Source organism: Neolamprologus multifasciatus, chromosome 3, assembly GCF_963576455.1.
Source record: "Neolamprologus multifasciatus chromosome 3, fNeoMul1.2, whole genome shotgun sequence".
Taxonomy (NCBI): domain Eukaryota; kingdom Metazoa; phylum Chordata; class Actinopteri; order Cichliformes; family Cichlidae; genus Neolamprologus; species Neolamprologus multifasciatus.
Window position 1 is genome coordinate 209,833 of NC_140441.1, and position 25,753 is coordinate 235,585.

General features: G+C 44.6%; 1 protein-coding gene and 1 long non-coding RNA gene across 8 annotated transcripts in view; both read left to right on the forward strand.

Annotated features, from left to right (window-relative positions):
* The window catches only part of LOC146520913 (uncharacterized), a 214,401-nt gene that overhangs the window by 12,322 nt on the left and 176,326 nt on the right, over window positions 1-25,753 (forward strand). The gene's annotated exons all lie outside the window — the stretch shown is intronic.
* LOC146520914 (protein NLRC3-like) overlaps window positions 1-25,753 on the forward strand; it is a 40,772-nt gene that overhangs the window by 4,928 nt on the left and 10,091 nt on the right. Inside the window, exons 3-12 of one of the 7 annotated variants that reach the window (XM_085154232.1) lie at window positions 265-396; window positions 1,657-1,788; window positions 5,496-5,627; window positions 10,587-10,718; window positions 11,318-11,559; window positions 11,663-13,451; window positions 18,001-18,177; window positions 20,585-20,758; window positions 21,048-21,221; window positions 25,004-25,177. In XM_085154232.1, the coding sequence (XP_085010358.1) occupies window positions 265-396; window positions 1,657-1,788; window positions 5,496-5,627; window positions 10,587-10,718; window positions 11,318-11,559; window positions 11,663-13,451; window positions 18,001-18,177; window positions 20,585-20,758; window positions 21,048-21,221; window positions 25,004-25,177 (3,258 nt within the window). Of the gene's footprint in view, window positions 1-264; window positions 397-1,618; window positions 1,789-5,495; window positions 5,628-10,586; window positions 10,719-11,317; window positions 11,560-11,662; window positions 13,452-18,000; window positions 18,178-20,584; window positions 20,759-21,047; window positions 21,222-25,003; window positions 25,178-25,753 lie in introns of those variants that run through there. The other 6 variants (XM_085154233.1, XM_085154234.1, XM_085154235.1 and 3 more) reach the window with 6 other exon arrangements.

Here is a 25,753-nt window from a genome sequence, read left to right on the forward strand (position 1 = left end):
CAAACTGTCTGATCTGTGATTGGCTCAAACTGTCTGATCTGAGTTTGGTTTCTGGTTGTTTCCTTGCTGAGATCAGTTTAAGTGAAGTCAGTGCAGCAGAATCAGAAGAGCTGAGAACAAACTGACTTCATTCACATCACAGACAGAAATACTGGCTGATGATTGGCTGACCTGTCAGCGTTATCAGGCAGCCATGATACCGCAGAGTGATCAGCTGATCACATGGCTGTCAGAGACAACTTATCCTGATGTTTGTGTTTGCAGAGGTCAGAGGTCACAGTCTCCAGTGTCCAGCTGTGTGTCTGTGAGGAGTGACGTGTCCAGAGAAAGACCTCCAGAGTTCAGTCATGAACCTGCACCAACAATGTTCTTCAGTCATGGAGCTCAGCTGACCATGTAAGAGAGCTGCTGACTCACAGAGTTCAAAGGTCATTTGCATTTGGGAGCCAGTTCAGCTCACCTGGTTGAGCAGGTGACCATATGTCACAGGTTTGATTCCTCCTGGGCCTCTTGCTGTGTGCTCCATGCATAACAAAGAGCTCACAACTGTGCAGTCATAATGTAAACGAACAGACGCTGAGCGTAATAACAAAGATTTAGCAGCTGCTCTGTTCCCAGCTTCTACTGCGTGACAGCCTGGAGTTTGAAATCCTCTTGGTAACCTCAGAGAGACTTTGGATTGTCATTGTGCAGTTTCTTGCACAGTGAAATTGGGTAGCTGGACCACAAAGGTCAAAGGTTAGAAGAAGAGAAACCAATGTACAACGAGGGGGGAAATAAATAATGAATAAATAAAATAAACAGCAGTGTATATGTATACATATATGTAACCGTGTCTCTTACAGGTGCCATTTGTGCTCCTTATACACAGTAATATTACGTTGAAGCACAGTATGCGTTACTACTGCTGACTACGGCAGCCGTAACGCTCCGACAATCCATCAAGTGTTGCAGCTTCGTACCAAAGTCGTACTGAAACATTTTTGACAGAGGTTTGAGCGCCGTGTTTCGCATAAAACCAGTTCGAGCTCAGTAAGCACAGAATTCATACATAAGGCTGTCGATTTGTGAGAGAATGAAAGGATTTCACGAGCACTTTACAGTGTGTAAAATGCTGTGTATGAGTTTGGTAAGGTGGTTTGTTTGGGCAGGAGGGAGACTTCACGGTCTGGGATGCAGCCACAGTTTCACACACTCTTCATTCTGTGATTCATGGCGCTGTTGTAAATGGTGATAATACCAGTACTGCTCCAACCTTTAGTCGGGACCACATTATTCTGCACTCAGCTGACACTTTCAATCTGAACCATCTCCAAACAATAATAATGATGATGATCTCCAGATGTTTTCTTTTTGCCGTGTCCGTCTCGTGCTGCCTGCAGGTGAAGCGATGGGGGAGGAGGGGGAGTTGTGCTCAGTGAAGCAGAGAGGCAGAGTAACGCAGTGTAGAGACAAAAGTGGACGAACAAAGCAAACCAGCAGCTCCACAAGTATAATCATAACATAGACTGTATCCATGGAAACCATGTTGTCACATCTCGTATAAAAATCATCGATATATTTAAAAACTCGCCCAGTCGTACTACGCAGCACCTGTGGCTTTCATGATATCATTTATCAGGGATTGATGTGAATGAAACATGTTTGTGTTTGCAGAGGTCAGAGGTCACAGTCTCCAGTGTCCAGCTGTGTGTCTGTGAGGAGTGACTGGTCCAGAGGAAGACCTCCAGAGTTCAGTGATGAACCTGCACCAACAATGTTCTTCAGTCATGGAGCTCAGCTGACCATGTAAGAGAGCTGCTGACTCATTTATGGTTGTGTTTTTAACTCTGAGACCACTTTACAATTTTATATATTTATCCATAATATGATTTAAATCTTTATCGAATGTTCACAAAAGTAGAGAAAGAGAAGGAGAAAGCAAGTGAGAGAAGAATATGAGACTTGTTTTCAAATAGATGATCCAGTATAAAACCTACTGTTACATTTATATCTGAGTTTTGTCTTTATGAGAACATGTTTGTGATCAAAGGAGGATACTCAGGTGCTACATCCTGGTCTACAGGGACAGAAGTGAGACATGAGGGTTAAAAGGAAGCTGACTCTGGTGCGCCTGACTGTCTTAGGCACACCAGCACCAAAGTTAGACGCACCCAAATCTTTCACCGCATCGCTAAACACCACAGTTTTACATGTGCACATTTTTTTAAATTGCTGTCCATACAGACAACATTGATTTATAAATGATTCACTAACAATCTTGTCAACACAGTGCTTTATTTAGAGCACAAGAAAGACAAGTTACTGAAAAAGTGCTTGTGCTTAAAGTGCGCTGGCACTCTTTGGCAATATTGTAGACAATGTTAAACGTAATCATCTTCTCGGCTCCTCTGACGACCTGTTTGCTGCTGAAAGGCCGTGAGGAGAGGGGACACTTGGGCATTTATCGCAGCATATAACGTGTCGATTTGATTCAGTTTTGCCTCAGAAATATCATCATTCTGATCATTTATCAGTGCTGACACTGTGAGACTTCATCAGAGGTGTGAGCATCGCAGCAGATGTGTCAAAGTAACAGAGGAGAAAAACATTCATGACGATGTTCATCAAATGTGAAGCGCAGTTTGGATTCTTTTGCTGCTGGTTCAGTAAATTTTGCTTAGAGACAAAACCTGCAGCTCAGAATCAGCACAAAAAAAGACGTAAACACAAAGCGCCGACCCGACAATGCGTCAGAATCAGTGAGCTGTCAGCTTTTGGTCGCACTCTAGAGCCCTGCAGGTGATATCATAACCCTGCAGGACACCGGGCCTTGAGGCCTGGAGTTGCCCACCCCTGCTCTAAAGTCAAACACACAAAGGTTGTGAGGCCAAGGACGGGTCTGCTGTCAGCTGCTGCTGGGGCACAGCTGTTGGAGAGGTTTTTAAAACAGCCGCTTGATGATGGACCTTAAAGACAGAGGACACACGCAGAACAAACCCAGCCACCGTGATGTAGAACATAACCAGGGCTGTAACGTGAGGATGATGTTCATCAGGCTGCAACACGTTCAGAGCTTCACTGAACTGTGACAGGTTAAAAGGACGTAAGACAAGAATGTCTGAGTTTGTTCATCCTGAGATCAGGGAAACGTGGTGTTTCTGTTCCTAAAAGAGACTTCCCTCCAACTCTGTTTACTGGTTTTCTTCAACAAACTGAGTTTGTGTCTGACTCCTCCCTGCAGCAGGAGGGAGGAACCAGCTGACTGACGCTGAGTCATTTCCTCATTCATAAAGTCAAAGCTGTCAAAGCTCAGAGGAGAGACTTCATCTGCAGACAAAAACTAAATCCAACATTAGTGTGCTGCATTTATTTTACATTTCTTTCACTCGGTGTGTGAGGGCAGAGACAGCAATTACATCAGATATGATCAGCTCAGAATCAAACCTAGCTGTCAGACTGTTAGTGTCTCTGTCTGTATGTTGTGGCTGTAGCTCAGGTGGTAGAGCAGGTAACCTACCAATCAGAAGGTTGGTAGTTTGGTCCCGTCTGCTCCAGTCTGAATGTATCCTTGGGCAAGTTACTAACCCCATGTTGGTCTCCGAAGCATCCACCAGTGTGTGAATGTTAGAGAGAAAAGGGCTCGTGTGCCTGTTTAAAGTGCTCTGAGTAAGAACCAGTCTATTGTAGACCAGTTCAACCTGTTCACAGTGAGATCCACCTCATAAATGTATGGCTCTTGAAGTACAACAGTAGTATAGGCCTATTAAACACCACATACAGTTTACATGAGACAGTCTTATATGAATGTAATTTATTTTAACAGTCATGAACACGATGTGACAAGTGATAATAATAACAACTGTACTGCATTAAAACATTCACAGCAGATATCCAATCTTTAAGTGTGTTTTTAAAGAAAAATGGAAAAATAGATCCCCCTCTATTTAATCTGAACCAGCCCCTAGAAACAGTCAGTGATCACTGTCGGCCTCTCTCGGTTTTTAAACCCGTAGGATGTAACTACAGCCCAGCAGCAGTATATGAATGACTAACCTCGTATTGTGGATGGATTATCTCAGTTGTTCTCCTGACTGAAGTTTGGTTCGTGTACAGCATCCTGCCATGTGATTACATTTGTCCCTGACCATCAGGAACCTTCATGTTAACTTTTATCAAGTGGAAAAAAGTTAGCGTTCATCCTCCAGCTTCACTGTGTTTATGCTAACATAGCTGTGTTGCTAGCGATCACGTAGCACATCATTATATAGCAGCTAGCTCAACTTCAGTAACCCTACAAACGTCACTGCTGTTTAGTTTTCTGTCTTCATTTATGCTGGAAGTGACAGCAGAGCTGTACGTTTGAATTTCTGCTGTGGCGGTTAAGCTGTCAGATTGTTGGCTTTATGACACTCCTTCATGGTTTGTGTACGTCGAAGCTTAGTTTGCTCTTCATAGCATTTCAGCGGACGACGCAAACAGCTATCATGTGGTGGCCTCGCTGGATCCATTCTCCACCCGCCGTGTATTTCCCCTGGATCCTCCCATCCAATGAAAATACACCGCTCTCAAGGCTGCGGTGTATTTTCCTAGAATAAATAGGAATATGAATACAAGTGAATTGCACATTTCAAGTATTGAAGTCTATTGCACCGTTGGTTATTAACAAAAAGTATTGCACAGTGGAGAGGCACTACAGCTCAGTTGTTCCCCCCTCCTTTGTCCTCCTGCCTCCCCTCCCTCTCCTCCAGAGAGGAGTTAAACAGTCTGATGGCGTGTGGGACAAAGGAGTTTTTAAGTCTGTTGGTTCTTGTCTTTGGGAGAAGCAACCTGTCACTGAACAGACTCTTCTGGTTGTTTATGGCCGTGTGCAGAGGATGCCCAGCATTGTCCATAATATCCAGCAGTTTCTTTAGTGTCCTTTTCTCTGCCACTGACACCAGAGTGTCCAGCTTCATGCCAACCACAGAGCCAGCCTTCCTGATCAGTTTCTCCAGCCTGGATGAGTCTTTCTTTGCTGTGCTGCTCCCCCAGCACACCACAGCATAGAAAAGTAGTCCTGCAACCACCGACTGGTAAAACATCCTCAGGAGCTTCCTGCAGATGTTGAAAGACCTCAGCCTCCTGAGGAAGTACAGTCGGCTTTGGGCTTTTTTATACAGGTGCTCTGTGTTGCATGACCAGTCCAGTTTATTGTCCACCCACAGCCCGAGGTACTTGTACTTGTTGACCACCTCCACCTCCTCTATCTGAACCGGTAGTGGTAGGCATACAACAGTTTGAGAAAGACTGCTGTAGGATATTTAACTGAAGTTCATCTGTGTGAAGCTTTACAGACAGAACACACTAAACAATAATCAATTTAGAGGTGTAATCAGACACACTGATGGAAAAGTGTGTGTCAGCTGGATCTTGGAGATGATGTGAGTGTTTGAGTGAACATGAGGCTGAAACGAATGCAGCTATTTGAGTTGTGTTTGATGTGATTATGAATAGAAACATGTTTGTGTTTGCAGAGGTCAGAGGTCACAGTCTCCAGTGTCCAGCTGTGTGTCTGTGAGGAGTGACTGGTCCAGAGGAAGACCTCCAGACTTCAGTCATGAACCTGCACCAACAATGTTCTTCAGTCATGGAGCTCAGCTGACCATGTAAGAGAGCTGCTGACTCACAGAGTTCAAAGGTTGTTTGCATTTGGGAGCCAGTTCAGCTCACCTGGTTGAGCAGGCGACCATATGTCACAGGTTTGATTCCTCTTGGGCCTCTTGCTGTGTGTCCTCCCTCACTGTCTCTGTCCACTGTCCTGTCTGAATGGTCCTCGCTGTCCTCTCAGACAAAGGCAAAAGAGGATGTTTAAAGTCTGTTCTGAACTGAGATCAAACATTTTGCTCAGGTTCTTGCTTTTATTTAAAAACTGTTTTTTCCCAAACAAATCTTAGATCAGTCCACAGTCACAGTTATGTTCTTCTACAATAACGTTAGAGTATCTTATGAAGTCTAATTTTTTACCTTTGTGCGGCAGGGCTGGACAATATGGCACAAAATTCACATCTCGATATTCTTTTAAAGCCATAAAGTAAGAACAAAAAGAGAGTTCTTAGTCCAAGCTGTGTCCCAGATGCCACACAGGCACTTTTATTAACATACAGTGTGGATGTAAATCAAAAATTACTCAGAAATACAATACAATACAGACAGACAGACAGTTTTATTTATATAGCACATTTAAAAATCCGAAGGCACACCAAAATGCTTCACAGTAATATGGAGAGTCAACATAAGTTAATAACAGGGTACAAATCGGGCACTAGCACACACAGGATAGAGGCACTAACAGACCAGGAGAGTTAGATAAATACAAATCCGCTAAGAAGACAAAATCAGCAGTAAAATGAATAATAAAATAATAAATTTAATAAAATTCAATAAAATATTAAAAGTTTAAAATTTAAAAGATTTAAAAGGGTATTAACTGGTCAGGAAAGCCAAGTCAAATAGATATGCTTTCAATCTTGATTTAAAGGATTGGATAGAGTCCGAGGCTCGAATAGAAGCAGGGAGGCTGTTCCAAAGGTTGGGTGCAGCTGAAGCAAAGGTCGCCTCTGGTCTTCAGTCTAAACTTAGGTTGGGCCAGGAGTAATTGACCTGAGATCTTAATGCACGACAAAGAGTGTACAAATTGAGGAGGTCAGTGAGGTAGCTGGGCGCAATGTTATTCAGGATTTTAAAAGTGAGCAGCAAGATTTTAAACTCAATGCGATATTTGATTGGTAACCAGTGTAGATCAACAAGAGCCGGAGTAATAGGGTCAAATTTTCTGGTTCCATTTTCTGCGAGCCACAGCATTCAGAACGGGTTGCAGCCTTCGAAGAGAGGAGGCTTGGAGACCACTATAGAGAGAATTGCAATAATCTAACCTGGAGGTCACAAAAGCGTGGATAAGTTTTTCCAGGTCCCTGTGTGGTATATAGTGCTTAGCTTTAGAAATCTGGCGCAGTTGAAAAAACCCAGAAATAAATGATCAGCACTTATTAAATAATAATGCTCCATGAATGAAATAAAACAATGTTGTTTTTGTGCATAACAAAAATCTCACAACTCCATCCATCCATCCATCTTCATCCGCTTTATCTGAGGCCGGGTCGCGGGGGCAGCAGCCTAAGTAGAGAAGCCCAGACCTCCCTCTCCCCAGCCACCTCCTCCAGCTTATCCGGGGGAACACCAAGGCGTTCCCAGGCCAGCCGAGAGATATAATCTCTCCAGCGTGTCCTGGGTCTGCCCCGGGGCCTCCTCCCGGTGGGACATGATCGGAACACCTCACCCAGGAGGCGCCCAGGAGGCATCCTAGTCAGATGCCTGAACCACCTCAGCTGGCTCCTTTCGATGTGGAGGAGCAGCGGCTCTACTCTGAGCCCCTCCCGGATGGCCGAACTTCTCACCCTATCTCTAAGGGAGAGGCCAGACACCCTTCGAAGGAAGTTCATTTCTGCCGCTTGTATCCGCGATCTCGTTCTTTCGGTCACTACCCACAGCTCGTGGCCATAGGTGAGGGTAGGGACGTAGATCGACCGGTAAATTGAGAGCTTCGCTTTTACACTCAGCTCCCTCTTCACCACGACGGACCGGTGCACCAATCCGTCTGTCGATCTCCGGCTCCTTTCTCCCATCACTTGCGAACAAGACCCCGAGATACTTGAACTCGGAGTGCGGAGTGGGCACTCCACCCTTTTCAGGCTGAGAACCATGGCCTCAGATTTGGAGGTGCTGATCCTCATTCCCGCTGTGGGAATTCTTCACCGCTCCAGTGCGAGCTGGAGGCCTTAACCCAATAAAGCCAACAGAACCACATCATCCGCGAAAAGCAGAGATGAGATTCTGAGGCCACCAAAGTGAAAGCCCTCCACCACTTGGCTGCGCCTAGAAATCCTGTCCATAAAAATTATGAACAGAACCGGTGACAAAGGGCAGCCCTGGCGGAGCCCATCACCCACCGGGAACGAGTCCGACTTATTGCCGGCAATGCGAACCAAGCTCTTGCAACGGTTGTATAGGGATCGAATGGCCCGTAGCAATGGACCAGACACCCCATACTCCCGCAGCACCTCTCACAAGACCCCCCGGGGGACACGGTCGAATGCCTTCTCCAAGTCCACAAAACACATGTAGACTGGTTGGGCAAACTCCCATGCACCCTCAAGTATCCTCGAGAGGATGAAGAGGTGGTCCAGTGTTCCGCGACCAGGACAAAAACAGCATTGTTCCTCCTGTATCCGAGGTTCGACTAGAGAACTCTCCTTTCTAGCACCCTGGCATACACTTTCCCAGGGAGGCTGAGGAGTGTGATCCCCCTGTAGTTGGAACACACCCTCCGGTCCCCCTTCTTAAAGATGGGGACCACCACCCCGGTCTGCCAATCCACGGGTACTGCCCCTGATCTCCACGCAACATTGTAGAGGTGTGTCAACCAAGACAGCCCTACAACGTCCAGAGCCTTCAGGAACTCGGGGCGGACCTCATCAACACCAGGGGCTCTACCACCAAGGAGTTGTTTAACTGCCTCAGTGACCTCGCCTCCGGAAATTGGCGGGTCATTCCCCTCATCCCCAGACTCTGCTTCCTCCTCGGAAGACGTGTCAGTGGGATTAAGGAGGTCCTCGAAGTATTCCTTCCACCGCCTGACAATTTTCTCAGTCGACGTCAGCAGCGCTCAGCCAGCACTATACACAGTGCAGGTAGAGCACCGCTTTCCCCTCCTGAGACGCCTGACGGTTTGCCAGAACCTCTTCGAGGTAGTCCGAAACTTTTTTTCCATGGCCTCTCCGAACTCCTCCCACACCCGAGTTTTTGCTTCAGCCACTGCCCGAGCCGCATTCCGCTTGGCCTGTCGATACCTGTCGGCTGCCTCCGGAGTCCCACAGGCTAACCAAGCCCGATAGGACTCCTTCTTCAGCCTGGTGGCTCCCTTCACCTCTGGTGTCCACCATTTGGTTCGGGGATTACCACCATGGCAGGCACCAACCACCTTGCGGCCGCAGCTCAATGCAGCAGCTTCGGCAATGGAGGCGCTGAACATGGTCCATTCGGACTCGATGTCCCCCGCCTCCCTAGGAATGCTGTTGAAGCTCTGCCGGAGGTGTGCGTTGAAGATCTCGCGGACTGGGGCCTCTGCTAGTCGTTCCCAGCACACCCTCACTACACGTTTAGGTGCACCAGGTCTGTCCAGCGTCCTCCCCCGCCACCTGATCCAACTCACCACCAGGTGGTGATCAGTTGACAGCTCAGCCCCTCTCTTTACCCGAGTGTCCAGAACATATGGTCGCAGGTCAGGTGATACGATTACAAAATCGATCATCAACCTACGGCCTAGAGCGTCCTGGTGCCACGTGCACTTATGGACACTCTTATGTTCGAACAAAGTGTTTGTTATGTCCAAACTGTCAATTTCACAGAAGTCCAATAACAAAAGACCACTCAGGTTCAGATCAGGGAGGCCGTTCCTCCCAATCGTGCCCCTCCAGGTCTCGCTGTCGTTACCCACGTGAGCATTGAAGTCTCCCAGAAGGACAACAGAGTCTCCAGGTTGAACACCTTCCAGCACCCCACCCAGGGACTCTAAGAAGGCTGGGTACTCCGAACTGCCACTCGGCGCATAAGCGCAGATGACAGTCAGGACCCGTTCCCCGGCCCTAAGGCGCAGGGACCAAACCCTCTCATCCACCTGGAAAAACCCCAACGTACCGGCAGCAAGCCGAGGGAATATTAGAATACCCACCCCAGCCCGCCACCTCTGGGATGAGCGTAGAGGTGAGCTCTACGCATGGCCAAAATAACATCTCTGATGGACAGAGTCTCCCACCCCATGCATGTAAATGTTGCTGAACTGCAGAGCTCCCTCAGTGAGAGACTGCTGCATCCTAGATGCATGAAGGAGCGTTTCCGCAGGTCCTTCCTCCCTGCAGCTGTCTGTACAATCAGAACTGCTCCCAACAAACATAGATGTTTACATCTGCGCTGTAACTGCAATAATTTAATCAACCGATTCGCACTACAACCTGGTTTGCCTTTTATCTGTAGTTATTCTTATGTAATTTAATAACTGTACAGTACTCTGTTTATAGTAACCATTGTCCTTATTGTAAAAATGTAAATACGTAAGCAGAGAGGCAGAGTAACGTTGCAAAGAGACAAAAGTGGACGAAAGAGAGAACTAGCAGCATCTCCAAACAATAGTAATAATACTAATAATAATGATCTCCAGATGTTTTCTTTTTACCGACCAGCTCATCTTTGATAGCTGCCGTGTCCGTCTCGTGCTGCCTGCAGGTGAAGCGATGGGGGAGGAGGGGGAGTTGTGTTCAGTGAAGCAGAGAGGCAGAGTAACGCAGCATAGAGACAAAAGTGGACGAAAGAGGCAAACCAGCAGCTCCACAAGTATAATTATAACATAACATAGACTATATCCATACAAACCATATTGTCACATCTTGTATAAAAATCATCGATATATATAAAAACTCGATATATCGCCCAGTCGTATTATGCAGCACCTGTGGCTTTCATGATATCATTTATCAGGGATTGATGTGAATGAAACATGTTTGTGTTTGCAGAGGTCAGAGGTCACAGTCTCCAGTGTCCAGCTGTGTGTCTGTGAGGAGTGACTGGTCCAGAGAAAGACCTCCAGACTTCAGTCATGAACCTGCACCAACAATGTTCTTCAGTCATGGAGCTCAGCTGACCATGTAAGAGAGCTGCTGACTCACAGAGTTCAAAGGTTGTTTGCATTTGGGAGCCAGTTCAGCTCACCTGGTTGAGCAGGTAACCTGTCCTGTCTGAAAAGTCCTCGCTGTCCCCTCAGACAAAGGCAAAAGAGGATGTTTAAAAGTCTATTCTGAACTGAGATCAGAACATCTTGCTCAGGTTCTTGCTTTTCATCGCTGTTTTAACAATGTTCAGAAAAGGGCTGTCATGATGGTAGACTTTGAAAGTTGCCCAGGAAAGGACTCAGTACCCTTTCCGATGCCCACCATCCATTCTCTTCCTCTTATTAGGGTTGCTTGGGGACTGGAGCCCATCCCAGAAAGGCTCAGGAGTCCACATAGAGTGGGTGATGCAGGCTTCACAGTCTGTATGTAGTTGATGCCAGACTTTTCTCTGCTACAATCAGGAACTCAGACATTATCATTTTATTATTAGCCATAGCTGCTAGCTGCTACCTTATTGATAATATAAATGTGATGTGGCTATAAGCTAAAGACCAGAATGTCTGCACAGTGTTATCGAATCTGGATGTCTGTCACTAACAGTCAATGATTTTAGTGATGATGAAATGTGTCCACAGAGGGAGGAAGAGGAAGAGGAGCGGTGTCTGTGAGGAGGAGCAGCTGTCCTGCTGTGCTTTGTGTCAGGACGTCCTGAAGGATCCAGTCTCTACCAGTTGTGGACACTGGTTCTGCAGACAGTGCATCTGCTCATACTGGGACCAGTCTGCTTCATCAGGAGACTCGTCCTGTCCCCAGTGTGGAGAAAGATCCAGAAGCAGAGCTGGACTGCAGACAGCCAGTCAGAGCAGCTGTGTACAAAGTAAGACTGAACATCTGTCTGCTGATGGACTCATTTCTGAAAACTGGACTTCTTGTGTTGTTCAGACATTGAAGAGTTTTCTTTCTGTTTTTCTTTCTTTTAGCAGATGTTGGTCTGCAGGAGGTTTTAGATGAACATAAGGTCAGTCTGAGGAGGAGATGTGAACGTGTGACTGAAGGAAGTGATGAAACAGGAAGTAGAACCCTCCTCAACAGGATCTACACTGAGCTCTACATCACAGAGGGACAGAGTGAAGAGGTTCATACCCAACATGAGGTGAGGCAGCTGGAGACAGCTTCCAAGATGGACGCCCTCCATGACGCTCCAATCAGGTGCCAGGACATCTTTAAAGCCTTACCTGACCAACAGAGACCCATCAGAGTGGTTCTGACCAACGGCGTGGCTGGTGTTGGAAAAACCTTCTCAGTGCAGAAGTTCACTCTGGACTGGGCAGAGGGCTTGGAGAACCAACATGTCAGTGTGGTGGTTCTGCTTTCATTCAGGGAGCTGAACCTGATCAGAGATGAGCAGTACAGTCTTCTGGAGCTGCTCCATGTTTTCCATCCAACATTACAGAAGGTCACAGCAGAGAAGCTGGCTGTCTCTCAGCTTTTGTTCATCTTTGACGGCCTGGATGAAAGCAGACTTTCATTGGATTTCACCAACAGGAAGCTGCTGTCTGATGTCACACAGAAGTCATCAGTCAGCCAGCTGCTGACAAACCTCATCCAGGGGAATCTGCTTCCCTCGGCTCTCGTCTGGATAACTTCCCGACCTGCAGCAGCCAATCAGATCCCTCCTACATGCGTCCACAGGCTAACAGAAGTACGAGGCTTCACTGACGCCCAGAAGGAGGAGTACTTCAGGAGGAGATTCAGTGATGAAGAGCTGTCCAGCAGAATCATCTCCCACATGAAGACATCCAGGAGCCTCCACATCATGTGTAGAATCCCAGTCTTCTGCTGGATCACTGCTACAGTTCTGGAGCACATGTTGACTACAGAGCAGAGAGGAGAGCTGCCCAAGACCCTGACTGACATGTACTCACACTTCCTGCTGGTTCAGACAAAGAGGAAGAAGAACAAATACCATGAGGGACGTGAGACGAGTCCACAGGAGCTGACGGAGGCTGACAGGGAAGTTCTTCTGAAGCTGGGGAGGCTGGCGTTTGAACATCTGGAGAAAGGAAACATCATGTTCTACCAAGAAGACCTGGAGCAGTGTGGTCTGGATGTGACAGAGGCCTCGGTGTACTCAGGAGTTTGTACAGAGATCTTCAAAAGAGAGTGTGTGATCTTCCAGAAACCAGTCTACTGCTTTGTTCATCTGAGCATTCAGGAGTTTCTGGCTGCTGTCTACATGTTCCACTGTTTCACCAGCAGGAAGACAGAGGTGCTGAAGAACTTCTTTGGGAAGAAATATAAAGAGTCATCGTTGGATGATTTTCTGAAGCAAGTCATGAGAAAATCCCTCCAAAGTAAAAATGGCCACCTGGACCTGTTTGTTCGCTTCCTTCATGGCCTCTGTCTGGAGTCCAACCAGAGGCTCTTAGGTCTGCTAGGTCAGACAGAGAACAGTCCAGAAACCATCCAGATAGTCATCAAGAACCTGAGGAAGGTGAACAGTGATAACATCTCTCCTGACAGAAGCATCAACATCTTCCACTGTCTGCTGGAGATGAACGACCTCTCAGTACATCAGGAGATCCAAAAGTTCCTGAAGTCAGAGAACAGATCAAAGAAGAAACTCTCTGAGATCCACTGCTCAGCTCTGGCCTTCATGCTGCAGATGTCAGAGGAGGTTCTGGATGAGTTGGACCTGCAGAAGTACAACACATCAAAACGGGGACGACAGAGACTGATTCCAGCTGTGAGGAACTGCAGAAAGGCTCGGTGAGTCACACTTGATTATTCAACATCATGAGCATAGAGCGGTAGATTTCTTATCCAGACACCAAGTTTCTCTGGGTTATTAAAAAGTCTGAATTTAAAATCAAGGAAAACTAACAGAGTTTAGCTCATATTTCAAAATTAAACTATCTGTCAGTTTTATTTTGTATCTGGATACAGAGCATAGTCATTAAGATACATTTTTATGGTTTTATGTCACTCAGTTGTGATTAGTCTTTTGCCATGTGTATATATATATATGAGATAGGAGAAGGATCGTTAAGTGCGAGAGGAACTGACCTGAAAGATAGGATCATGGCCAAGCTTGAAACCTAGATCCCCCGTAGCCGGTTACCAAGATTACGTGAAGTACCCTCAGAAGGTCTGCTAGATGATGTTAATGCAGCTCTACGGATGATACCTACAACCACGATTACCGACACTAACAAGCTGATCTACAATACGGCAGCAGTGATCAGTGAGATGCTTGGCTACAAGTTGAACAGCCACAAGGGGCAGTACCCTCCATGGAGAAGGAGGCTAGAGGGCCAAAATAACCTGCCTCAGTACTACATGGAACAACTTGGCTAAGATGAACAGGCACATGGGTCAATACATGAGCGGGGCACAGAAAAGGATGGGCAAGAATACCAGAGGCGCAAAACACCAGCTACTGGTAGACAGAACAGTCAGCCGAGACTGCAAGACCAGACTGACCAACCTGTGCACTGCCTGGATTGATTACAAGAAGGCCTATGACTCAATGCCCCACAGCTGGATACTGGAATGCCTAGAATTGTACAAGATCAATGGGACCCTAAGAGCCTTCATCAGGAACTCAATGGGGATGTGGCGTACAACACTAGAGGCCAACTCCAAGCCCATAGCACAAGTCACCATCAAGTGTGGGATCTACCAAGATACCAAGAGATGCTCTGTCCCCACTGCTGTTCTGCAATTCTGTTCGACAGAACGGAGCAGTTGTCAGCCACCTCCTGTACATGGATGACATCAAGCTGTATGCCAAGAGTGAACGAGACATCGATTCACTGATCCACACTACCAGGATATACAGCAACGACATTGGAATGTCGTTCGGACTGGAGAAGTGTAGTCGGATGGTAACAAAGAGAGGGAAGGTAGTCAGAACTGAGGGGATTGAACTACCAGAAGGCAACATTGCAGACATAGAGGACAGTTACAAGTACCTGGGGATCCCGCAGGCGAATGGGAACCATGAAGAGGCCGCTAGGAAAGCTGCAACCACCAAGTACCTGCAGAGGGTCAGGAAAGTCCTGAGGAGTCAGTTGATCGGTAAGAACAAGATCCGGGCCATCAACACGTACGCCCTGCCCGTGATCAGGTACCCTGCTGGGGTAATAGGATGGCCAAAGGAGGAGATAGAAGCCACTGACATAAAGACAAGAAAGCTCCTGACCATGCATGGAGGGTTTCACCCCAAGTCCAGCACCCTGAGGCTGTACGCTAAGCGGAAGGAAGGGGGTCGGGGACTGGTGAGTGTCAGCACCACAGTCCAGGATGAGACAACGAACATCCAAGAATACATCACAAAGATGGCCCCAACTGACAGCGTGCTCAGTGAATACCTCAGGCAGCAGAAACCCAAGAAAGAGGAGGGAGGCGAGGAACCATCATGGAAGGACAGGCCCCTGCACGGTATGTACCACCGGCAGATAGAGGAGGTGGCTGATATCCAGAAATCCTACCAGTGGCTGGACAAAGCTGGACTGAAAGACAGCACAGAGGCACTAATCATGGCAGCACAAGAACAAGCTCTGAGTACAAGATCCATAGAGGCTGGGGTCTATCACACCAGGCAAGACCCCAGGTGCAGGCTGTGTAAAGATGCCCCAGAGACAATCCAGCACATAACAGCAGGGTGCAAGATGCTAGCAGGCAAGGCATACATGGAACGCCATAACCAAGTGGCCGGCATAGTGTACAGGAACATCTGTGCCGAGTATAACCTGGAAGTCCCGAGGTCAAAATGGGAAATGCCCCCAAGGGTGGTGGAGAATGACCGAGCTAAGATCCTGTGGGACTTCCAGATACAGACGGACAAAATGGTTAATGATAATGGCTAATGATAAATATTTATTTTAACTCAAAAGTACAGTTTTTAAATTAAATGTTGCTGAAACAACAAACTAATAAAAAATAAATCTATCTGATCGGGAAATCACTCATCTGTGGAAAGTTTATTACAGAGAAATGGCTCTATACAACCTATACAAAAACAACAAGGAATTCTGTAACGGGGCTCAAGTACTCAGCATTCCCTGAAACGGTTGCGTGTCTACAGCAATAAAAGTAGCAATTTGTCTGTCGATTTCTTTTGCCCTCTCAGAATCATGTGCTAACGGCTGTCTAAATGATGCGGGTAAAATTTGTAGCATGCGTGCTTCTTGTTGTTTTTGTCTGCTTCCATTTGTCTTTTCACTAACGTGATCTCGGCGTAAATGTGCAGTCATATTCGTTGTGTTCCCACCGATGTAATACACACACATATATAATATAATATGCAAGATGCTAGCAGGCAGGGCATACATGGAACACCATAACCAAGTGGCCGGCATAGTATACAGGAACATATGTGCCGAGTATAACCTGGAAGTCCAGAAGTCAAAATGGGAGACGCCTTCAAGGGTGGTGGAGAATGACCGAGCTAAGATCCTGTGGGACTTCCAGATACAGACGGACAAAATGGTGGTGGCTAACCAACCGGACATAGTGGTGGTAGACAAACAGAAGAAGACGGCCGTAGTGATCGATGTAGCGGTTCCCAATGACAGCAACATCAGAAACAAAGAACACGAGAAGCTGGATGTTACGTCCCCTGGCTAGTCTAGGGGGCTGGAGGGACGAGCATAAAGGTGGATAGAGAAGGAGGAGCCAAGATGGTAATTTTAGTAGGTTTATTGAACACTGGTGATGGGATTTGAGTCCAGACTGAGGTGTAACGTCAGGGAGAGCCAAGGCCAACATAACAAACAAAACATCCCTGATGTAGAAATAAAGGAATCTTACCTAACTCCAAAGAAACAAAATATACAACCTATAACCATAACCTACCTAACAGCACATAAACAGGAGAAAACAGGGTGTCAAAGCAAAAGGCAGCTCTCCCCTACAAGCAGTCTGACATGAAAACAACAATGCTCATTCAAGGCACAAAGGCATACAAGCCTGCTCAGGTATGGCAACCAAAATGGCCAGAGGGCACAGAAGCACAGCTCCACAGGCCTTAAATAGTGCTCTGCTGATTACCAATCAGCCAGACTCTGCGCAGCATCCAATCAGGACAGAGGAGGTGGAACCTGGACAAAACAAAGGATTAGTAGGGAGAAGAGACATCCTCCTGGGGGATGTAACACTGGAGAAATACCAAGGGCTCAGAGGAGAGCTCGAGAAGATGTGGAGGGTGAAGGTAACGGTGGTCCCAGTGGTAATCGGAGCACTAGGTGCGGTGACTCCCAAGCTAGATCGTACAATAATAGATTCAGAGAAAAATGCAACAATCATATGACCCCCTATGAGCAAGCACTTTGGCGACAGTGGGAAGGAAAAACTCCCTTTTAACAGGAAGAAACCTCCAGCAGAACCAGGCTCAGGGAGGGGCGGGGCCATCTGCTGTGATTGGTTGGGGTGAGAGAAGGAAGACAGGATAAAGACATGCTGTGGAAGAGAGACAGAGATTAATAACAGATATGATTCAATGCAGAGAGGTCTGTTAATACATAGTGAGTGAGAAAGGTGACTGGAAAGGAAAAACTCAATGCATCATGGGAATCCCCCGGCAGCCTACATCTATTGCAGCATAACTAAGGGAGGATTCAGGGTCACCTGGTCCAGCCCTAACTATATGCTTTAGCAAAAAGGAAAGTTTGAAGCCTAATCTTGAAAGTAGAGATAGTGTCTGTCTCCTGAATCCAAACTGGAAGCTGGTTCCACAGAAGAGGGGCCTGAAAACTGAAGGCTCTGCCTCCCATTCTACTTTTAAATACTCTAGGAACAACAAGTAGGCCTGCAGAGCGAGAGCGAAGTGCTCTAATAGGGTGATATGGTACTACAAGGTCATTAAGATAAGATGGGGCCTGATTATTTAAGACCTTGTATGTGAGGAGCAGGATTTTGAATTCTGGATTTAACAGGAAGCCAAAACAGGAGAAATATGCTCTCTCTTTCTAGTCCCTGTCAGTACTCTTGCTGCAGCATTTTGGATTAACTGAAGGCTTTTCAGTGAGTTTTTTGGACATCCTGATAATAATGAATTGCAGTAGTCCAGCCTGGAAGTAATAAATGCATGAACTAGTTTTTCAGCGTCACTCTGAGACAGGATATTTCATGCCTTCACACAGCTTAGTTAATATTATTTCACTTCACCTGTCTCTGTCTGCTCTACATATTAAGTGTGCCAGAAGTTGTAGGATGAAGGAGAAGCTAGTGTCTGTCTTTTATATACATGCAGTCTGTTCATAATGCAGATTTTCTGCTGTTATAATAACACATTTTATATTTTCTATTATCACAGACTGACTGAGTGTGGACTCTCAGAGACTCACTGTGAAGTTGTAGCTTCAGCTCTGAAGTCCAACCCCTCCCATCTGACAGAGCTGGACATGAGTGGAAATAATGACCTCCAGGATTCAGCAGTGAAGCTTCTGTGTGCTGGACTGGAGAGTCCAAACTGTCGACTGGAGACTCTGAGGTGAGTTCACTGACTGCAGCTGTTGTTGTTTTTCTATATTTCAGATCTTTGATTCATGTTTGAAACTTTCTTTAGTTCCTATATGTTCAGGATGTGTCTGAAGACAAATGTGAAGAAGTTTGAGTGCTTTCAGAAATGTTGTCTTTCCAAACGACAACAGTTTGAATGGGGTTCATTTACAGGCTGACAGAAGTGGAGTGGTGATGGGGAGATGTTTGACAGGACAGTGTTTCAGCCTCCACAGGTTCACGTTGTGCTCCATCAGTCAGTGAAGATGAAGTCAGTACTGATGAGGCTGTAGAGTGTGTGAGGGATGTGAATGAGGATGATGAAGATCTGATGATAGCAGATAAAAACAGGCTGCAGAGACTTTAAGCTTGTGTGGAAACAGAGAGAAAAGAAAGACATGAATGTAAAAGCTAATAAAGGTGAAGTTAGGAGCCGTGATGATGTTCATGGCATCAGAAGCTGATATGGCTGCTACAGAGACGACCCACACAGCTGCTGTGGTGAGGTGTGTGTTAAAGCAGAGGAACACAGAGCAGCCTAACAAAGGACCAAACGTGACTGTAGTGGCAATTCCTTTTGTTTGACAAACCAAACATCCCACAATTAAAAGTCCACAAGCCACTGCTGCACTGAGATAATATTTTGTACGCAGGCAAAAGAAGTCCACTGTCCAAACTTTAAAATTGTGTTTTTATGGTTTATGTATCCAGTTTGGCAATAACAAGATCCATTTTTTTGTCACTTCCTGCTGCTTCTCCTGCTCTGGTAAAAAACCATAGGCCCACCCCAGTGCATGCTGGTCCTATACCAGTCTCTTTATTTATAGAAACAAAATGGCCCTACAGCTCTTCCTGACTAATTTAACAAAGTAACATCAAACAAACATTGAAACAAAATATTAACCAACAAATAAACTTGTAAATAAATCCCAAAATATAAGTAAACTAACAACAAACTTTAACTAATTTCAAAATAATAAAAAATAAGAACAAATAGCTCCAACAGTGACAGCAAAGCAGGATTCAGGCTCTGTGTGAGGATTTCAAACAGAAGCTGGAGAAGAGAAAGGACTCTGTTGGACTACAGAAAGAAGGCAGCTGAGAGCAGTCCAAGTGTTTCCATGGAGCCCAGTCTAACATTCATTTACACACTAACGTACAGAGGTGAATACAGTTCACGGGGAAATGAGAAATGTTCAAAACAGAAGCTGATAAAAACACAGAAAGACCCCGGCCTGATGGTGGAATTGAACTCGGGACCTTCTTGCTGTGAGGCAACAGTGCTAACAACAATGCCTTGTTTCACTAAATCATACACTTTAAAAATCAAAATTTCAGATATCAGAGAGTCCTCTGTGGGCTCTCATTCTCACACACACTTTTATATCTCTGAAGGCAGTTTCTCCAGAGACTGTCGTCGGAGTTAGGCCTGTCACTAAAATGATCTTTTCTTTCTTTCATTTTTTTTTGTAATTTTAGTTAAACTCAAACTTCTTTATAGTTAATTATGTTCTGATCAGGATAATGAACTATCAGCAAGCACGAATCATAATTCTGTGTTTAACCCTTACAACATTTAACAGTATTTCTTTGTTCAGAAATATGATAGGCTCGTGACACAGTTCTTAGCTTCTTAAACTCAGACATGAATTAAAAGGTTGATGATGGATAATGTCTACACACAAAATCTAAAAATAGACATACATTAGAGAAACAATAGACATTCTCACAACTCAGACTACATCTCTTCTAACGTGTTGATCAGACTCATATCTTGGATTTATCTTTGATTATCTACCTACTAGCAGACAAGAAAAACTTCTGACCATTTCCACCATATTTTTAAGGGATAAGGCTGGGTTAGGGACACAGCTGGACAGCGGGGTCATTCTTCACCACCACATCAGATTGTGGTCAGCTCATACTTGGAATCCATATAGAAGCATCACTGAGAGGGTACTGCACTTAATGTTTTAGATCTCTCTTTATTTTATTTTATTTTTTGCTTTGGAGCATACATGGATCACAGTTAAGTGAATATATCAGATTTGTTAATCTTTTCTTCTCTTTCTGCATCATCAATCTTTTTTTTAATCTTTTCACACAATTTTCCCAGGGATTAATAAAATATTCTGAAACTGATGTTCATCATCTAAAATGTACAGATATATCTGACAAGGTATAATTTTCCTGCACTAGGGTCACTAAATGTAACAGCTTCTTACTGGTTTCTATTTAGAGCTAAAATTGTGATTTTGTGATGTTCTATCCAATTCCAGCCAGTCCTGAAACTTTTAATATTGCCAGACATAGTTAACTCATCACTGCACAATTACTAACCTTTAAATTCAACTCTGTGTGTGTGTTTGCGTGTTTGTGTTTCTGTTCTTTATTTCTAGACTGAGTGACTGTAACCTCACAGAGAGAAGCTGTGAAGCTTTGTCCTCAGTTCTCAGCTCACAGTCCTCTAGTCTGAGAGAGCTGGACCTGAGTAACAATGACCTTGGGGATTCAGGAGTGAAGCCTCTGTCTGCTGCACTGCAGAGTCCACATTGTACACTGGAAATTCTGAGGTCAGAAAAACAATATTTATTTTTCATCGACGGAAACAATTAGCCAAATAACTCTTAGAGGTAATAAATGTCAGCCTCATCCTCATGTAATTTCAGCTTAGTATTTTTTCGTTATTTCCAAATTACAGTAAATTGCCACATTTCTCTGGTGTTTAAAATACAGAAATGCCCATTCTATCCAGTCCCAAAACATTCAATGTTGCCAGACCTAGTAATTCATTACTGCACCAACAATAACCTTTAAATTCTGCTTTGTCTGCTTGTGTGTGTTTGTGTTCTTTATTTCTAGACTGAGTGGCTGCATCCTCTCAGAGAGAAGCTGTGAAGCTCTGTGCCCAGTTCTCAGCTCACAGTCCTCTATTCTGAGAGAGCTGGACCTGAGTCAGAGTGACCTGGGGGATTCAGGAGCGACACTTATGTCTGCCGCACTGCAGAGTTCACACTGTAAATTGGAATCTCTAAGGTCAGGATTCAGTGTCTTCCACTTAGCAATATTTGGAATCTTTATTCCATTACTGGACAAATGGTTAAAAGTTCTAGAATTGTCAGACACCTTTCATTTACCTTTGCTGTGAATACTTGACTCTGAATTACTCTCTGTATTTTCATAACAGTATTAGTGCTGCAACTAAAGATTATTTTTGGTAGTCCATAATCTACAAATTTTTCTTTGATTAGTGAATTACTTTACGATTATTTTATTAACTCTTATCGCCACTTCCTGTGGAAAAACCTCCTTTTCTATGGCGTTATTTTTGTGCCACTATTCTGAGCGCACGTAAAAAACATTTGCAGGCGCAAGTGTTGTATTTTGAGGAGAAATTTATTTTGAGCGAAGAAAAGCTGAATTTGAGTGAACAGAATTCATTGCTGCGTGCAGAAAATGTATTTCAGTGTTTGCTATTATTCACACACGCACAATAGCAGCCCCTCTCGCTCAGTTTTTGCATTTGCACTTGCTCGCAATGTGTTGCTTGTGCTCTCAACATTTCTGCCCGTGCGTGCTCAACTCTTTCTCTACACCGTTATATTTGTGCCACCAAACCAGCCAATCACAGACTGGGATGCAAAAAAAGTCTGATTGGCTGTTCTGGTCTCCAATCAGCTCGAAATGACGAAATGCAATATCCCAGAATCCATTTCGTCCAAAACTCAAACGAGGCAGTGGCGGAGAAACACAGAGGGGCGGAGTTTGAAATATTATTCTTTCTGGGTCACAAAATAAACTTTTAAGATATTTTCATGTCAGAATGTTTCTGTGTAAACTTCTAATATCTGCTCGATTCATCAAGACATCACATATTTGTATAACTGCTCTAATGTTTTCGGAGATGCCTGTTACCCACCAGGTGGCCGCATAGCTGGACTGGCCATTGGGCATACTGGACATTTGCCCGGTGGGCCGATGGTGATTTTTCATGTTTATGTTTGTTTGTTTTTGTAACGGTATAAACAATGAAAGGTGGTGGATTAGCCAGTTGGTCATGATCAACTCTGGGCTGGACCAATTACAACACATCCGTATTGAAAGGAAAAGGAACGCGATTCGTCCCAAACTTCAGCAACGATGAAAAAAAAGACACAAAGCTGAAGTTATTCTGTCTTTATGTTGCACAGCTGCCTCTTCTCCCCTCATTCTCCCTCCCTCCCTCTCCTGTTGCTACTTCAATCATGAAACTGATCAATGATCAGCTGATCGTCTCTCGTTTGTTTATCGCCCACTTTACGCCAGAAAGAGGAAACCAGCGGATGCGCTAAACAACAGCAGCTTGATCAGCTGTTTTTTAATATTACTTTCTAGTATCAGCTGATGTTTGCTAGAGCCACAGCTGTAAATGCTGCTCATGATATCGGTTTTGATATGTGTGAGGAAAACATTAAGGTGATACAAATCATACATATATACCAACAAGACAGTGTACGTCACTGTCACAACAGTGTTTGTTTTAGGTCAAAGGCTTATGGTTTTTCCTGTAATACCTGTTGGTGTAGTCTGTGATTTTTTTGTCAGTTCAGCCTTTTATATTATGTTTAACCCGAGTGCCCACCCGGTCAGCTGGTGGGTAACAGGCATCTCCGAAAACATTAGAGCACTTATACAAATATGTGATGTCTTGATAAATCGAGCAGATATTTGAAGTTTACACAGAAACATTCTCACATGAAAATATCTTAAAAGTTTATTTTGTGACCCAGAAAGAGTAATATTTCAAACTCCGCCACCGCCTCATTTGAGTTTTGGACCAAATGCATTCTGGAATATTGCATTTCGTCATTTCGAGCTGATTGGAGACCAAAACAGCCAATCAGACTTTTTTTGCATCCAAGTCTGTGATTGGCTGGTTTTGTGGCACAAATATAACGGTGTAGAGAAAGAGTTGAGCGCGCACGGGCAGAAATGTTGAGAGCGCAAGCAACACATTGCGAGCAAGCGCAAATGCAAAAACTGAGCGAGAGGGGCTGCTATTGTGCGTTTGTGAATAATAGCAAACACTGAAATACATTTTCTGCACGCAGCAATGAATTCTGTTCACTCAAATTCAGCTTTTCTTCGCTCAAAATAAATTTCTCCTCAAAATACAACACTTGCACCTGCAATTTTTTTTTACGTGCGCTCAGAATAGTGGCACAAAAATAAGCCATACTTTTCCAGGCTCCAGTACCTCACCTGCTAATACCAAAAAGGTTTCCAAAGTTTACAGATCATTCAGTTCATAACTTCATGATTGCAGAGGGCAAGTTTTGCAGGGCAGTCTGCAAAATCTTTTCACATTTTTTTTAAAGTTTTGGTGCCTATTTCCTTCTTTCCTCCTGTTTTGCCGTTTGTACTACATTCTTCTTTATTAATATTATAGGCAATACTTCCCCCACAGCTTCCTGTACTGTATTGTCCTTACAAAAGTCCAAATTCATATGTCAATCATATGTAAACACTTGTATGATACCATATTACTGTCAGGCTGCAGGCATTGGTCACCAGCATACATCCCCCAGATCAGCACTGATGCAGAAAGAGAAGAAGCCAGAAGTGGAAACAACAACAGTTTTTTCCAAACTTTTTCACACAATGTGATGCCCACCCCACTATGGTGGGGGCTAAGGCAGGGAGGAGACAGCAACACAAGACAACCAAAATTAATGAAGGAGAGGTACACCAGCTAGGCTAACCATCAGACAATATTTATTAACAGTTTTCTAGGGTACCCCAAGCTTACCAATTCAGCCTCCCACCAAAACACTCTACAGTTCAGCAGGAGTCAAAACCTGCCAGCTGGCCAGGGATCTGCTCTTTTGAAATGATCCCTATTAGCCAATAGGTGGAGGCTTGACACCTGAAAGATAAGAACAACAGAAAACCAAAGCAACGTATCTAGGCATGTAACAGACAAAGTCTCATGTTTTCAAAGTCTTGCAATAACTCCTAGCTACAATCTGTGAATCTCTGAACTTCTGTGCTGAAATATCATTAAAATGGCAGAAAAACTAACACAATCAATACAGTCGCGCCTTCAACCCAGCTGTGAAGGTTCAATGTGCCATGATTAAAGTAATCAAGAGGCGTACAAGTGACCGGTTTCTGGTGGAGCAGGTGACCCTGAACTATCCCTTTTATTATGCTGTTATAGTTTTTAGACTACATATGTCCTATTAACACTAGAACTAGAAATGTCCTATAAATATTTTTAAAATGATAGCCTCACAAACAAAAATCCTTGCTGCACAAACCAGCACAAATGTAACACAAATGTTTGACATCACTTTTGTTTAATTTTGGTAATGTGGGGGCTGGTTGACCTTAGATGAATTCTAGAAACTCTTGTTAATATCGTTAAAATGATAGCGGCAAAAATGAACATTTTGGCAGCACAAATATATGACACCACTCTTGTTGGATTTGAAGAATATCGGGGTGCCAACTTCACTCACATTTTGTCTTTGGCTCTTGATGTTTTTGTTTTTGCGCTTCACTTTTTTTTCCCTCATTCTGCATCTGCTGGAGGTCTCTGCATGTCAAAAGATTCTTCCTCGCCACTGTGGCCAAGTGCTCAACAGAAATTGGTGGATTGTAATATTGTAGAGCCTACTGCTACACAACTTGCGATCACTGTTCTCATCACTTGTTTTTTATAAAGCTAACTTGAATTGAATGGATGGAATGTATGAGAGGCAATGAATCTGAAAAAAAGGAAAAGCAAAGACTAACCTTCAATGATGTGTTCACAGATGTTATTTTTGTGTCTGCAGTCTGTCAGGCTGTCTGATCTCAGAGGAAGGCTGTACTTCTCTGGCCTCAGCTCTGAGCTCCAACCCCTCCCATCTGAGAGAGCTGGACCTGAGTTACAATGATCCAGGAGACTCAGGAATGAAGCTGCTGTTGGCTGGAATGAAGGATCCAGGCTGGAGACTGGACACTCTCAGGTATGGAAAGGTTTTCTGATAGAGGAGGAAGAGCTGGAAACATTTCCTTTGTCCTTCACTCACTTCCTGTTTGTTTCCTGCAGATGAGACATGAACAATCACACATGCAGGATTATTTTCAGGGACAGACACACTAGTCTAACTGGATAGTACACAGATATTTATGTAGGGGGTCTCCAAGGAGCCTGTTTGCAGGAACATTTAGGTCACAGGTGTCAGCCATGTGTATGTTTCCCATGCTGTATGTCCACAGTGATAGTGACAGAAGGATGAAACAAGGCTGTGAATCATTTCAGTCTGTGTGTGTGACAAAGAGGCAGACAGGAGCAGCTAACATTTGGAAATGGAACTCTACATTCCTGTTAGAATCAATATCTCATTTTTTCTGTTGTTTGAGAACAATATTAACGTCTCACATCAGTATAACACAAGAGAAAAGGGTATTAGCGTTAGCTACTAATGCTTATTCACCTCAAATTAGCTTTATCTGCTAATGGGAGACTACTTAGCATAAACCCTTCACATCGTTATAATGCAAGGGAAAAGAGTTACCATTATTGGATAATGCTAATTCAC